At 40.3% G+C, this 15,489-nt stretch overlaps 1 protein-coding gene across 1 annotated transcript in view; it reads right to left on the bottom strand.

Moving 5' to 3' along the window:
* Window positions 1-1,225: 1,225 nt before the first annotated feature.
* The window catches only part of CLVS2 (clavesin 2), a 60,448-nt gene continuing 46,184 nt past the window's right edge, over window positions 1,226-15,489 (bottom strand). The window contains exons 4-5 of the mRNA XM_069805159.1: window positions 14,382-14,602; window positions 1,226-9,717 (exon numbers count right to left, since the gene is read on the bottom strand). Of these exons, the coding sequence (XP_069661260.1) occupies window positions 9,630-9,717; window positions 14,382-14,602 (309 nt within the window). The 3' untranslated portion in view covers window positions 1,226-9,629. The remainder of the gene's footprint in view (window positions 9,718-14,381; window positions 14,603-15,489) is intronic.

Genomic DNA, 15,489 nt, shown 5'->3' with positions numbered 1-15,489 from the left:
GTTAAACCCCGACATGGGGGGAGACAAGCAGACACGTACACACACACACACACACGCACACACTGGCATCACATTGTTTTCAGGGGAAATCAGCCTAGCAACATACAAATGGATAGTGGTTGTAACTGAAAGTGCTGTAGACAGGTATTACAGCAAACCAGTCCAGCTTACAGGGGCTTTAATTCTCTTCCATAAGAGAGATGCGAGTGAGGGATTTCAAAGGGAGCAGAGACCTGTCTTGACATCTATCTTGTTACAGTTGTAATGATGAAATGCACCCTTGTGCAGCAATACTTATATATTGTTTACAACAATGCAGTGCCCGGGAGCTGAAGGACTACATTCCCACGTAGATGAGAAACCATAGATATTTTTTTCAACATGGTAATTGGGAAATCTGTAGTTCTTCTTGGGAAGTTATACCTTGCAGAATTGGCATAAGGAATGCATCTGAATATACCACTGAGATATTGCATGAAACAGAAAGCTACTGCAGCCTATTATTTTTTTTTAATCTCTGTAAACCAAAGTTAAGATATGGAAAATGTACAGAAAATGTGAATAAGTGTCCTTGTGCCTAAAGTAAGGAATACTACAGAAAGGACATTGGAGAAGCACATAAACACACGACTATCATTTACTGGGTCTCTCCCTCCCAAGAAGAATAAAATCTAGAATGAAATATGGTCATTCTGCAGGCACCGCTTCAATGTCACATAGCCTGTTCTGTCCTACCCTGGTTACTCTTTCCTGAGAACAGCAACATTTCCCTGAAGAAAGGGACATCTCTGTGAGGAGTGAATACCACTCCTCCCTGATGTGGCATCAAAAGACAAGTCACTGAACATGAGGTGATGCTAGGGAACACAGTACAGAAGAAGTTAAGAGGCAGGAGAGTAGGAAATATCTTTGAGGGCAAAATGAGCTTTTCTTATGCTGCATCTCTGTGTGATCTTCATCTGTGAGGACATTCACAACCTGCAGACTTCCAAGAAGTGACAGCTCACAACAGTATAGTAAACGTGGAATATGTTAGCTCTCTAAAATTACTGTTGGGTGAAAAGAGACATTCAGTATTACCAGAAAAAACTTATATGCTGATACAACACTCAGTTACTTCTCCTTTCTCTTTCAAAACCTTGATAAAATAAAGTACAGTTCATCCCATTAAAATATGTCCTCCATATATATTTTAGCACAAGCAAGCCAGACAAACACTCCCATGTACAAACACAAAAATATATATGTATTTTAATTTTCATTTGGTCATATTTTATTTAACAGAATGTTGTTCTTCCTCAGTAACCAACAATGATTTAAAGTAGTAGTACTCTCCAAAGCAGCCCATTGATCACAGAGAACTGGTGATATTTAAATATACAATATAAAGAGTGACATGTTTCACAAAGTTGCTTAATCTTCAGATTTTAGGTTGGAACACAACAAACCAAAAGTAACCATCTTACTAGGTCCAAGGATGAAATTCAAACTGACAACAAGTTGTGAAAAGAGAATAGTTATTGAAACTATACATAGAGAGAACATGATTGATAGACTTGTCCTGGCTTTACAAATCTCAGACCCCCTGAGTCCTAACAGTACTAAACTGAGAAACAAACAAACAAACAAATTTTATCCTGAGGATACAAGCACTGTTTGCAAATTACTCCTGTAATTTAATTTTTGAATTTTTGATATGGTGCTATAGTATTTTCCATAAGGCTCCAAAGTAGATTGTTGCATGCGAAAAAAATGTATTCAGTGGTTACTACTACACAAGTACTACAGATCACAAGAGCCTTAAGGCACAGGTAGCCAGCCTAGTAATTTTAGATGCCGCCTCGACTAGCTGTTAATCAGCATTCTCCTAACAGAGTTGTATTAATAGATTGTGTGAGTGCTTTCACAACTGCATGAGTGCAGAATCAACAGAGTTAGTGTGAGCTGTGCACAACCTTCATTGGGACAGGAGTACTTCCATAATCTGCTGTTGCTTAAATGTTGGGGCAGTAGTCCCTACCTGAAGAGTGATAATTAACAGTCAGGGGAAGGTAACATCTTAAATCACACGACCTGTCTCAGTTGACTGTCTATCTACACCTGTGCAGACTCCTAGCCAGAGTCTTTTTCGTATTCCTCTATGATGAGGTCAGCTGTTGCTCTCATTTTCCATTTCACCCTGTTACCAGAGATTTGTATAAGGGCAATATTTAAAATAGTGGTCCTCAAGCTCTAGTCTGCAGGTTATGGGGGATTTGGGGTTTTTTACAGTTTTCTCCAGTTATTCATAGAATAAAGTACATACAGAAGACAGGATGATGTTGAATGCAAGGGAGTAGGAGAAGAAAGGATGTGGAGCTGGGAAAGTTTTGTAGGACACATTTCACACAACAGTCCATAGGGTGAAAGAGCTAGAGAACCAAATGATTTAAAAGAGACACTATTGTCAAGTTGAACATTAGTTACCTGCAAAACAATTTTTTTAAAATAGTGTCAGGTATTCTGTATGTGCCCCTCTGAATATATTCATAGATTTAGAATCACATTTTCTACTATTTAATTCCTTCTGCCACTGATGCGTGAAAGATCCACATGAACCTCAGGGAAAACCGTATTTAGGGAAAGTGATTATACACTAAGTCCCATCAAGGTTACAATGCAACCAAACCCTGAAACTCTTTAAGTTATCGTAATCCTAGGCATTCCTTGTAACAATCACCGATTTAATATTTTTAGACGTTAAGTGTAATGCTTAAAGTTGTCAGTTTCCTTTAAATCATCTCCACTCTGAGTGACTAACGGCTACAATTAACATCACCAGTGGAACCCTTTAAAGACACAGGACACAGACCACCAGCTACAGCTGGAAGGCTGCATAATTAGCACAAGACACCACGGTGCGCAGGGGAGATTCCCACACCGCTCGCACTCACAGCCTTCTACACAGAGTAGGTGCCAATATCGATGTCAGGGCAAGAGACACTTTAATCCGAGCAAGCGCTGAATTCTCCCACGAAATTATCTCTGCAGCAGGGACTTGCAGAATACATCTCTCCTTTCTCTTCCTACAGACAGGTTGGAGAACGTTAGTTTTCCAGCTCCTGCGTGCTACGTGACACCCACATCCCAAGAGCCACCGTGGGAACGGTAGCGGCAGAGGCAGTTCAGGCTTGGCAACAGCTTTAAATACATTGAAACCAAGTTTGTGGAAAGAGAAAAAGATGTTCTCCCTCCTTTCCGATGACAGATGTGTGGTGAGGTTTGTAAGTCCTCTTGTGTTACAGAGCAAGTGAAAGCCTGCCTCGCCATTCCATCGAAATGATTGATCGGTTCACTCCAACTCCCTGTAGTCGTTTTCTCCATAGGCCTCCCACCCATCCTTATGGGCATGCGGCTCCTCTCCTTCCCTCCCTGCATGACTTCTTGAGCCCGGCAGGACACAGCATTTTGCACATTCCTTCAGGTACCAGGTCTCAGCCAGCCTGGGGCCCATCTCCAGGTGAGGAGCTGGTGGCATGCACTGATCCAGTGACCCATTTTCACAAGCTCAGCTACTGCACCTACAATTTCACATGGTAACTCAAGCATTTTCTAAAGAATTAGGGAACTCCACCACGGCCATACAAGGCAGACCACGTGAGAAATGGGAACTCTGCTCATAATGTAGGTGGGGGACACAAGATAAGCTACTGAGTCACTTCTTGGAAATGTCCATACGAGTTCATTCACATCATTTTTGCCATTCATATGGTTTTGCACTGCAGGCTTGCTTCTGTTTTTTATTTTAATTATTGTGTTTTATCATCTTCTATTATCTTTTCCCTTGCTTTTTTCTTCCCTGAAATTTTTATTAACCAAGGGACCTGATTTGAGATGCCTGCCTTTAGGCACTGCTGTGTGCTGCCCATGATGCAACAGCCTCTTTAAGGGATCACAGCAGCATTTCCATATCAAATACAAATCCTAATCAACCCTCGCCATTTCTCTGCTGCAAACTGTGAGATATGCCAATTCTCTGGACGTGAATTCTCCACTAACAGCAATACCTTTATTAGGGAAGACTTCTTGTAAGTGACTGATTCAGAAACAACAGAGCTGGCTGACCACAGTCTCGATAGACAAAATACTTTGGCCATGTTTTAACAAAAATGAGTGCCATAAAGAAGCATCAGCATCTTCCCTTGGAGGTCTCTCTGTTTTGCCTATGTGCAGTGCTTCCCCTCCATTTGGATTCCACAGCGATGCCATCAACTCAGATGTTGAACTCACTGCAGAAACTTCTCTTTTTTTCTCTCTTTTTAAACTCGTATCATGAGAGTCTGACATGTTTGTTGCCAATCACAGTTTACACACACAACACACTGGAGAACAAGTGACAAAGTAGTGGGAGCTTGTGACCCATGTTTCAACTTCACCACTGCCCAGCATACCACAAGTTCTTATTTTTTAACAACAAAATCACTCTGCAAATTGTGCAATCCAACAGGGGTCGATGCCATTTTTGTGGCAACAGACCCATATGAAGGGAACAAATGAAGATCCCAAAAGCTGATAGGAAAGAATTCCCACACAACTGAAAGCTGAAATGCAGACTGAAGGGTATGTCCAAGTCGATGTGCTAAATACAGACCCTTGACAGAGGATCATTCAAGGTTACAAGGCAATACAGGCTGTGGGGTCCTACCTACCTGGCTTGCACTTTCACTTGCGGTCACTTAAGCATGCCTCTAAATAAAATGCTGATGTTCCTTGTATAGCTAATGGGAGATAAGTATCTTTCAAGGCCCTCAAAAGGACATCCTCCCTGACCAAGTTCAGAATTCTTTACTGGGCAGCCAAGATTTCCTTTTGGGGGTCTTCAGAGTAAACTACCTTTTTTCCATCAATTATACAGGGAAGAAGGGCATTTCATTTGGGGGACATACTCCCTTTTTACCCTCTCCTTAGCAGAAATAGTAAAATGTACATTCAGGTTTAACTCCATGGGAAAGCAGATCACCCCTGGCTTATAAAGGTCTCACGGTAAAATGTTTAGGTAGGTTTCTAAAGAAACTAGGCATGACTGAATCAACGACCAGACATTCTTCTCGCACAAAACAGGGACACATCACTTTCTCTACTGCAGCTCAAACCAGACTGAGTGATCAAAGTGTCATTTTTGCCATATATAAACACAATGTGAATGTCTCCCATTGAGATTTTAATGTCTCTAACTGGCTGTGTTCCTGGTTTGCTACCTGAGAAATGGGGTAACTATTATTTTCTTGATTTCATAGTGTGCTTTGAATTTCGTGGACAAAAGTACTGTTCTTGGCACCACAGTTACATGCTCATAAACCACTTGCAAAATGCCTTTCTTTAGAAGGACATGATACAGCTAGCCACGTCATTGATTTTTCAGTACAATCCTTTGAGACTTTTGCCCTCGCCTTTCACATTGAGATTTATTTTCCAAATTTGTCCTGGTCACAATGCTGTCAGTAGCTAGCAGGACATTCCCCATAGGGAAATAAAGATTATCAAAACCAAACTCAGTGCCCCCTCAATCCTATTTTAATATTCTAAACAAAATCCTGAAGCCTGATTTTTAATTTTTCTCTCTTCCATGCTCTTTCAAACATGACTACTTCAAAAATCTTGACGAGTACATACACTGATAATAACAGAAACAATATAATAACAGGGACGTGACCAAAGTGTTTCCCAGGTAATTCTAAATGGCAGTTCTTATGACGCTTGGCAAACTTTTTAATTTCCCAGACAGAACAGGTAAATAATAAAAGGCATGAACAAAATACTGTCGAGTTACAGTTTTGTCAGGTAATGTGCTTAGGCTTTGCTGTGACTGTGATTAAATAATACAAAGAGCATTCCATGCAAGGTACTGAGCTAAAACAATTCTTTAAGAGAGACATTAAAGCGAATCTGCTCCTCCACTTACCAGTGACCTCCCGAGGTCCCTTCTACTCCTATTTTCTTTAATTCCGTGTTTAGTTTATGTATGTCTCTACAAATATCTTTTGTGACTAGGCGTAGCATGTTTGTAGAGTCCAAAACATCTTTTTAAATGCACTATACAGTAAATTTACATTTCTGTAAAGACATCTTAAAGCTATTTTACAACTAATAACAATTGGGAGCCTGGGTATTTGTTGGAGCTTAGTGGGACTGATTACCTGTCTTTATAAAGCCAAGAGACTATTGACATCTCTGATCACAGGAGAAAGGCTTTGGGCATGGAAGTTTCCATAACTTTTCCATATATTTTTAAACATTTGTGTCATGGAAGAGACATCATATAAGGGGACATTTTTAGATCTTGCCAAAGGCCTGAAACTATCAATTTTTACACTTTTTTTTTTATCCCCCTTTTTTTTCACTTAGTTGCTTGGACAGGTGTATCCAGTTTTTCCACTAAGTTCCTCATATCGCAGGATATTTTTTTATATGCATATCAGCATGCATAATTACAACAAGGTTTATTCTATCCAATACACAACAAAGGTAAGAAATTAAGAGAAATTCCTCCCAAGCATTTGAATTCTATTTTTAGCACTTCAATTCTGCTATAAAAATTAGACATCAATTCCTATGATAATAAAGATTGGAAAAAGTTTTCAGTCCAAATTTAATCTATTAAAAATTGACCTACCTATAAAGATTTTCTACAAGAAGCAAGGGAAAGGCAAAAACCCTTTATGTACCCTGATGTGTAAAAGAGAAATGCCTTTAAAGAATACTGAGAGCATGTAAAGGATAATTATTCTTCTTGCCCATTTTCATATTCTTATTCAATGTCCCAACTGCAGTTACCACCACCAGAATTTGCTTCAGCGAAATAAAAGCTGCAGCCAAGACCTGTAGCCCAACTCTTTAACAGTGAGGATCTTACTGAAAAAAGTAGTTTTGTTCTTGGTGAAAGATGAGGTCCCAGTTACACAATATTATAATATATCCTAGTTTCATTTTTCTGGGAAGAATATATTAATACTCATTAACTTGAAGCTGAAATGAGGCATCAGAAAACATTACATAAATTACAGCTAAGTGCATAAATAAAGGATTTGCAAACAAATTTATAAGCTTCAAAACAAATTTTGAGCTTCATACAGATGAGCAGATAAACTTCCCTACAGAGATGCTCTGTAGCGGATGTAAGAGGCATTTGCATTTTCTGACCAGACAGTTGGTGTACTCTAAAATCAGTGCTGTGCTAGTTTACACCAAGGTTTGGTCCATGTATCCAAAAGCATCCATGAAGATTATGATCACCACTGTGTCACAGTTTGCATACATATGGAATACTGACAACCTGAAGCCCTTACAAGGAGAAAATTTCTACTGATGTTAAAGTTTTATCTGATAAGGATTTAAAAATCAGATCAATGGCAATATACTATTCTACTAACTGTAAGTGTGGGCATATATAACATACATTCAAATGTGGCATGTAGGCAAACCCTAGAGACACATCTCACCTATCCAGCATGATGTTACAAGGTACGTGAAAAATAGGACTGAATAAAATAGTATATAAGAATTCATCAATCTTTCAAGTCTCTCAAACCATGGAATTAGTATTACAACAGTTTCTACTGCTGAAAACTTGTAGGACAGACTGAAAAGACGTTCAGGAGAAGAACAGAATTAGGAGAGCAGAAAGGCGATGACTTGTTCAGACGAGTTCCTGCAATGCGATGGCAAGTTGGGGCATACACTATTTTTCGGCATTGCTAATGAACTGCGAAATACAAAAGATTTATCTGTGTGCTGCCTGGGCTAATCAAGGGTGATGCTGGAAGAGACAGGGTTGTCTCAACCCTGAGAAACACCAAAGCTGCCACCACAGGAGTTACAGCTAAACTCTGAGATGACATGCTTCCAAGATTTCACTCTCCACTCTCTCTTAACTCATCCCAGCCTACTACATCTTACAGCTGCAATCATCCTGGGTGAGGAGAGGTGACCTACAACCAGGGACTTTGAAACTTCAGTGATCACAGAAGTGATGGAAGAAATTCTTTAAACTCCGGCGCTTGGGAGGTGGGGTTGCTGTGAGCTATCATCTCCCTCACCGCGGTCAGTGTATTCTTAACTAATCCCTGCATCGCCTGGACATGCTCTTACAATACCTCTCACTATTTAGATGTCTTGGTGGGCTCCCTGTGTCTTCTCACTCTGATTGCCAAGTGAAATCCTAATAAGAAATGACATTCTTGCCTCAGCATACAACAGGCTGCACACACGTCAGCAAGCACACAAAGATGACACGGCCCCCGCGTTTCAGCTGATTTACCCAATCCCTAGCAAAACCTGTTGCCCTTTTGAGGTAAAATGTATTTCTCTATTATGGCACATGTTCAATATATACAGTTACACAACAACCAAAACAAAAGTGTCCTAAACACATAGGCTGAGATGTTTGACTACAACTTATTATATTAATCCTTTCTTGGAGTGGGATGCTGTTGTTCTATGGAAAGTTTTACTATATTAATAATGACATTGTCTCAATATACAATCTATAATATATCTAAGTACATTGAATAGGTATGATTTTTTGTATAAACCTTCAATTAAATATACTCGTCTAACAATGTCACCTTGTATGCTTGTCAGAGATTGGTAAAAATATATATATGTATCCAGTCTCCCAGTGCACAGGATTCAGTGATTAACTTTTAACCTCTGCTGCCAGGCTTTACTTTCAAATACCGGTTATTACACTGTATTTAGAGGACTATTTTCTCATTCCAAGGGAGAACAGAGTTCTGGAAAAATTCTTGACGTGCACCCAAAACACAAGAGAAGTAACTCCAATGTGTCGCACATTACAACACCCAGATTAGGGTAACAAGCCAGGTTACCTGTGAACTATAAACGAAAAGTTAAGGAAGAAACCTCACAGATCCATACAGCCAAACAACAAAGCTGTCAGAGTTGATTCCAGCTCATCTGTTATCTTTTTCACAATGCTACATGGTTTATGCTAAATCACAATCCTAAGCCACAACGTTATTTGGGAAATCAATTCCTACAGTTAGGAAATATTTGACTGATTACAGCATCTCCAAGTTCTTATATGCCCTCTTTATCTTTGCACACTACACGAGCATTGCAGAGAGAAAACAAAACAGCAGTCAATACGCTAGCTGCAATATGGCTTCCTATGAGAAGGACAACATTTAATTGGCTTTGATATTTTTCTTTGTCCGGTATGCGTTTCTCTGTGTGTATGTGTGTGAGTGCGCGCACTTTTTCTTCTCTTTTTTTATGGTGCACTTCACTGACATATTTAATAGTCACTCATTTCCATGGCATTTGTTTACCATAACTTACAAAGTCAAACTGGAGGATTATGTTGTATTTACAAACAAGTTGGCACTTACAGAATAAATTACTGATCCCTCTTTATTTTTTATTTCATTTTATTTTCCTTTTTTCTCCTCTTCTTTTTCATCCCAGGGCATCCAGAATTCAGGCAGAATAGTAAAACCTGCTGCCTGCTGCCATTTTGCTACATTAACATGAGTAAATAGGATTCCAGCTGGTACACGCTTTCCCAACGGTTTGCTTGTTGCTGAGAGGCAGTGTCTTCCACCTCAGTTCATGTCCGATGCTCAGAACTGTTAGTCAAGTGAAAGCAAAGGCTGCATGTTTTCTTCCTCATTCTTATCCATGCGTTTCAGCACCCCAGGATCCACAACCGACTGAGACCTGCAAAGGGATAACACGTTTATTTGACATTTCTAGATCAAGACAAATGAGGGTAAACCTCAGCTTTCTTTTGTTTATTTTAATTTCTGCCAGGGCTTAAAAATAATGGTACAGCATTACCCAAGCATCTGATCACTGCAAATGGTCCGAAAATACCCTCATGGAGTGATTATGTGGCTTTAAAGGACTCGGTGCTGGTTTGTGGATATAGGAGCAAAAGGTAGAGTAAAGTGGATCCTCTTTTCTTCAGTAAAACAGTGAAACAGGGTGCATCCTCAGCAGAGGGCAAACTAAGCTGTCTGGCGTACGGACTTCAGTACTGACTCCTCTACCAGAAGGTTATATGCCACCAGGCTGGTAAAGAAGGTACAATTCAGCCACCCAGCTGGCCAATGGCACACCGCAATTAGTGGCATGTGTTAGCTGGAAGCACAAGTTGCTCCTTTTCTGAACAGCACTTAAATGCAACAGTGTGAGATCCTCAGCCAACCCTCGGGAATCCTGCCATGGCCAGCAGGATTTCTGGAGCAGTGGACACATCTGTCAAACTCACTTATCAGCTCGACTAAACAGAGCAGAGAAGGATGGTAAGGGCCAATTCAATGATGATCGTACAATTTCTCCAGGTTCTCTGATTCAGCACAGAAGCATAACACTGGTACTGGTACCCTGCAACAGCCACGTGTGAGGGAGAAAGAGGAAACCCCAACCTCCAGCAAAATCAAAATGCTCCAGTAAAAACAAAGTCCAAAGTGTTAAGATGGGCTTTTAACATCACCTATGTCTCAGCTTGTCAAAAAGCAGTCACTTCTGGGGTACAGTAGAAGCAACCCTTGTTAGAGGTTTCCTTTAGTGAGATGAATCTCATGCTAGAAATGCTTATTTCTCTTCCTTTCTGTAAAGAAGATTGGAGGTGGCTAGAGCATGTGTACATCTCTATAATGTAGGCACCTATTTTTGATCAGTGAAAGCATACAGTGACTGCAGCATTGCTACAGATTTGCCCGTATGGAGGGCTACAGCACAGAGAAAAACCTTTACAAATTCTGCCCTCTCCTAAGATAAACGTACAGAGTGAACCCCCGGCTCTTATAAACTGGCATCATCTGCTGAAACCAATGAACGAGGCTGATAGCAGGACACAATTTGGTTTTTCTCAAAAAATCTAAATGCAACCTTTAAAAACACAAGAAAAAACGTCTGAATTAATTAAAGCCTAGGTGAAAACTTTAAGCACAAGGATATTTTCTAATAATATTTACCACATTCTCTTACTAATGTTAAAACCAAGAAAATTAGCCTTAAAAATCTGATGGTCTCTCTTGTGATAAACATAATTAAAAATTTTTAATTAAAACTGTACAATAACCCTCATCTAGAATGCTGGGCAGTTCCTCAGGCAGAAATCTAAACCACTGAATTAAAACCGCTTTTTTTAAATCTTCACACAGTACCGTGCCAATGCAAAGCTGATTGAAAATTTGCTGGTGGGAAGCTGTACTCCTGGAAAATCCAGTTCATCAAGATAAAAAATGCTGAGGAAGCATACTAATTTCAAAAGATTTCCAACTGAATGTAAGTACTAATAGGAGACTGAGCCTCTTCCTCGGCTGCCGATGTCTGAGCGGCCAAGGTTTCCAGTTCTCATCTGGAGAACTGAAGGGGAGCAGGAAAGGCTGCAAACCTGCCCTCAAATTCCCAGTGAGGCCGTTTTGGCCACCAATTCCCAGGGCCTCCAAACTCCCCGACGCCAAGGCAGATGTGAAAATGGAACTGCACAAATCCTGATCTACGCCTTGGAAGCTCAGGAGCCTAAATGACTTGAAGGAGAAGGATAAATAGTTTTCGTTCAGTTTTAAATCGACATTTACTGTCACGTTTCAGTCCATTCAGCAGTAATTCATGAATGAAGGTATGTAAAAGCAAAAAAAACATTTGTGTAAGGCCATAGCACCTTCTATCTACCTCTCCCAAATAACTTTACAGACACTACTGAATAAATTCTCACAAAACACAGTAGGACAGCGTTGTACTACAAAGTCCCATTGCAGAGGTGAGGAAACGAAGCCACACACAGATACTCGGCAAAGTTGATCAACACAGACCTCTGCCCTGCAGGGCTGGGTGAGAAGATGATGCAGGTCTCTTGGCCATGAGAGCCACGGGTGGACAGAGCCACCGGCTAAACATGACTGCTGAGGCAGTTGCAGCGGTGCCACGTGAAGTGAACATTTCTCCCCAGAGATCTGTACTACAGGTGGGATTAATTCCTCCTGATCTCCACCACCCTCCCCATGATCAACCTTCCTTTCAAGCCGAGGTCATCCCATTCACCAAAAGTTCAAGGAGGTCTGGAGGAATGTCAGTGGTTCATATGGGGGCAAAAATGAGTGACGAAGAAATGAATTCTCAGTAGGATTTTGGTTTAAGAAGGATATTCTTTCAAGGCAATAAACTAATTTTAAAATGGCAAGCCAAATTAAACAAGATAATTGTTGGAGATCTGCTAGACGCTTGTGAAATTTGTTCTAAGAACTTAAGCACTATTCATTGACTTACCGACATGGTTTTTTATATGTTAAAAACCTTCTCCTGTACTAACATACCACACTGAGTGTGGTTTTAAACTGAGAGAAACAATCCATCAGGTGCCAAATTCGAGTTAAATTTAATTTTTAATGAAATAAACTCTATTTGTTTTACCTTAACTTTTCTATTTCTGTTTTAACAAAGTCTGTGCACTTAATACATCAAAGTCCTGGGACTTTCTGTCCATCTTACTACCACCCCCTTCTACTTTGTACTAGCACAGTAAGTCTATGTCGTACTTTTTATATCCAACAGCAGGGAAGGAGGATTCCAGCAGGTGCTGCAGACACATTAACTGAAAAAGAATGCGAAGAAGGTGAAGCAATTTCAGCTCAATATTGTGTAGATACAAATTTCAACATGCTTATTTTCTGCAGTATGTCTCCTACTGTGTCAGCTAACCCGGACTGAAAGAATGTCAATTTGAAGCTGACACCGGAGTGCAATTCTGCATGAAGGATTTTTCAAGCACAAGTTCAATGAGTATAAAAATTCTTCAAGAAAGAATAAAGAAACTGGTCAATCCACTGCTTTTCCACTTAATAATGTGCTTGCCCAGGATTGTCTGGAAAACTCTGCTCCAAAGGGTCTTGTCACAGGCCTTCTCATGGCTTTTTGTTGCATCCTTGGATGAAGCCATTTACTCTCATGACTTCATTTTGCAACAGCAAGACTTCTGCATTTCAGCTCCTAAATTCCACCCTTCTTTCCAAGACAGCTTCTTCTCTATTGTCCCATAATTCTTGTATTACGTGCAAATCATATATAAATGTATTGCTCACTTTTCCCCTTCCCCCGGCTCTTTGCTGTCCCATTTTCTCGATTACTTGTGTTAATTGCATCTTTGTCGTATGGCTTCAGGACCTTTTTTAACTTCCCAGTTCATTCCCATCCAGTCTCTTGTTATTTCCCACTTTCAATGCACTGTAGATTTTTTCCAACACAAAATCCTTAAACTTCATTGCTTTTTTTTCTTTTTTATTCCTATGGCAATCTCCTGTTGTCTCCTCTCTATTTTCTGAAAAATTATCTCCCCTCCAAACTGCACTGTCCTCCCCAATCTATGCAATGTTTTCCAGCCAAACTCATCTTCCTGGCTGAGGAGTCTGAAAATATTTTATCCTGTTTGATCTGCTTCCAGAGTGTCTCTCCCTTTTGTATCAAATGCCATCTCCTGAAACTGAATTTTCAGCTTAGCATATTCTGACTTAATTTTAATGACTTTATACATTGTGTTCTGCCCTGTTTGTTCTCTTCTGATTCATTGCTAGTCCTACCCATTATGAGCTGCACTCTGATTTTTGCTGCGCTGCTCAACCTTTTCTATCACCCTGCTGTAATCTTCCCCCTTTCTCTTCCACTGCCCTGGCAAGGTTGGACCAGGTTTACCTCTCCCAAGTGAATCACCTCACTGCTTCCAGAGTTACTGGAGAGGTAACTAACCTCTTCCTATACTTTATTTTGAATGGTAAAATGCAGCAAGCAATTATACTGTATCTTCTCGAAGAGAAGAATATCAGAAGGCCAGGATGGTTTCCAGACTCGAGTATAACAGTTGGCCCTGACTTTTGTCCTGGTTCTCCTCATTACATTTTCTCATGTTGTGTGCAGTCACTGTGACTGACAGTTCAGATGCTGTAAATGTCCTGGCACCAACAGGCTGGTGGATACCAGGCACTGGGCTATGAGATGGAGGAAGGTAAGAGTTATCATCACCACCCAGCTGGATAATTGGTCCCAATTTACCCTCCGCACTGAGGCTCACTCCAGCTCACACTGTCTCTCTAATACGTCCTGTAGGCTGGGCTGGGATATCAGCTTATTCCAAACACAGTACTCTAGACAGTACTACCTATACGGCACCGCAGAAATAATTAGCTGCACTGAGCTCACAACCCACATGGGTAATAATCAACAATATGGTCTATCATCAACAGTGATCTTCTTAAGAAAGGAAAAAAAAATGGTCCTTGTAGATAATAAACTGAGGGAAGTACCTGCAGCTTCATGAAAGAGGAGGAAGGCAAATGTTAGCCTTATGGCAATACTAGAAGACCACAGTACCTTTAACCCACCTTTTCATGGATTTGGGAGAGAGATCTTTTTCTATATCCTTTGCAGGAGCGTTGTAGGAGTCCGCATTGCATTCACTGTCATCGTCGTATTCATGGTCAAGCAGTGTTCTTGCCCACGTCCCCATGTCATAGGGAGGCAACATTCCTCCAAACTCTGACGGTAGGATCTCAGGGTGTATTAGCTGATGCAGGCTGTTGAGGTTATTACCATGCAGGAATATCTGTATGTACACATGCAGGTAAAAACAAAGCGGTATCACAAAAATCGTCACAGCCCAAATTACATCATCATTATTAGAGGATATTGTACAGTTTCAATATTCTGGCTGTGGTGGGCTAACAGAGATGGCCACCAAGGCACACATCGCCTCTGCCTTAAGCATGGTCATACTATGTTTATAAACCTACAAAGTGATTAAAGCATAAATGACTTTTAAAATATTTGCAGGACAAAGGGCCTACGGAGGGTAAGAACTGATGTCTGGTAGCTAGGTGGACTGAAGATTAGATAGACAGACTGCCTACCTCTTGTTATTTGCTCTCCCTAATCCTGTGAATTAAATTAAGTGAAAAAATTAAGAACATAAATAATAAATAAAGTTAATATTCACCATATACATTAAGGAATAGATATTGGCTTCCAGCATCCAGCCATGAGTTCTGTAAATAAGATAAATAGTGCAGTGTAATGAAAACTCCACTGGAAAGATTTTCTTCCTTAATATGGTGGTACTAGTAACTACCACCCGTACTTGACAATTTATGAAGTAAGTAATAATGGGAAACTAATTTCTGTGACAACAATGAGGGAATAGTTGATGGACGGTTTGATATTTTCCATCAATGTTGTGGTAGACTGATTTTCACATATGCTTTGCATTTATATATATGTATATTAATATGACATATAGAATCATAGAATGATAGAATGATTCTATGATTCTATGATGTTGCCTCCCAAGAGCTGTTCCCCACGGGGCAGGCAGGGGTGCGCACACGGACAGACGCCGTGCGCCATCAATTCACATTCCACTTCACCTTGCGGGGACTTCTCCGGACAGCCCTAGCATGATTTATCACGAGTTAAATTCCGAAGGCAGAAAGACAA

Source organism: Haliaeetus albicilla, chromosome 17 (genome assembly GCF_947461875.1).
Source record: "Haliaeetus albicilla chromosome 17, bHalAlb1.1, whole genome shotgun sequence".
Lineage (NCBI taxonomy): Eukaryota > Metazoa > Chordata > Aves > Accipitriformes > Accipitridae > Haliaeetus > Haliaeetus albicilla.
The sequence above is the reverse complement of the archived record's forward strand: the minus strand, read 5'-3'. Positions and strand labels throughout refer to the sequence as shown.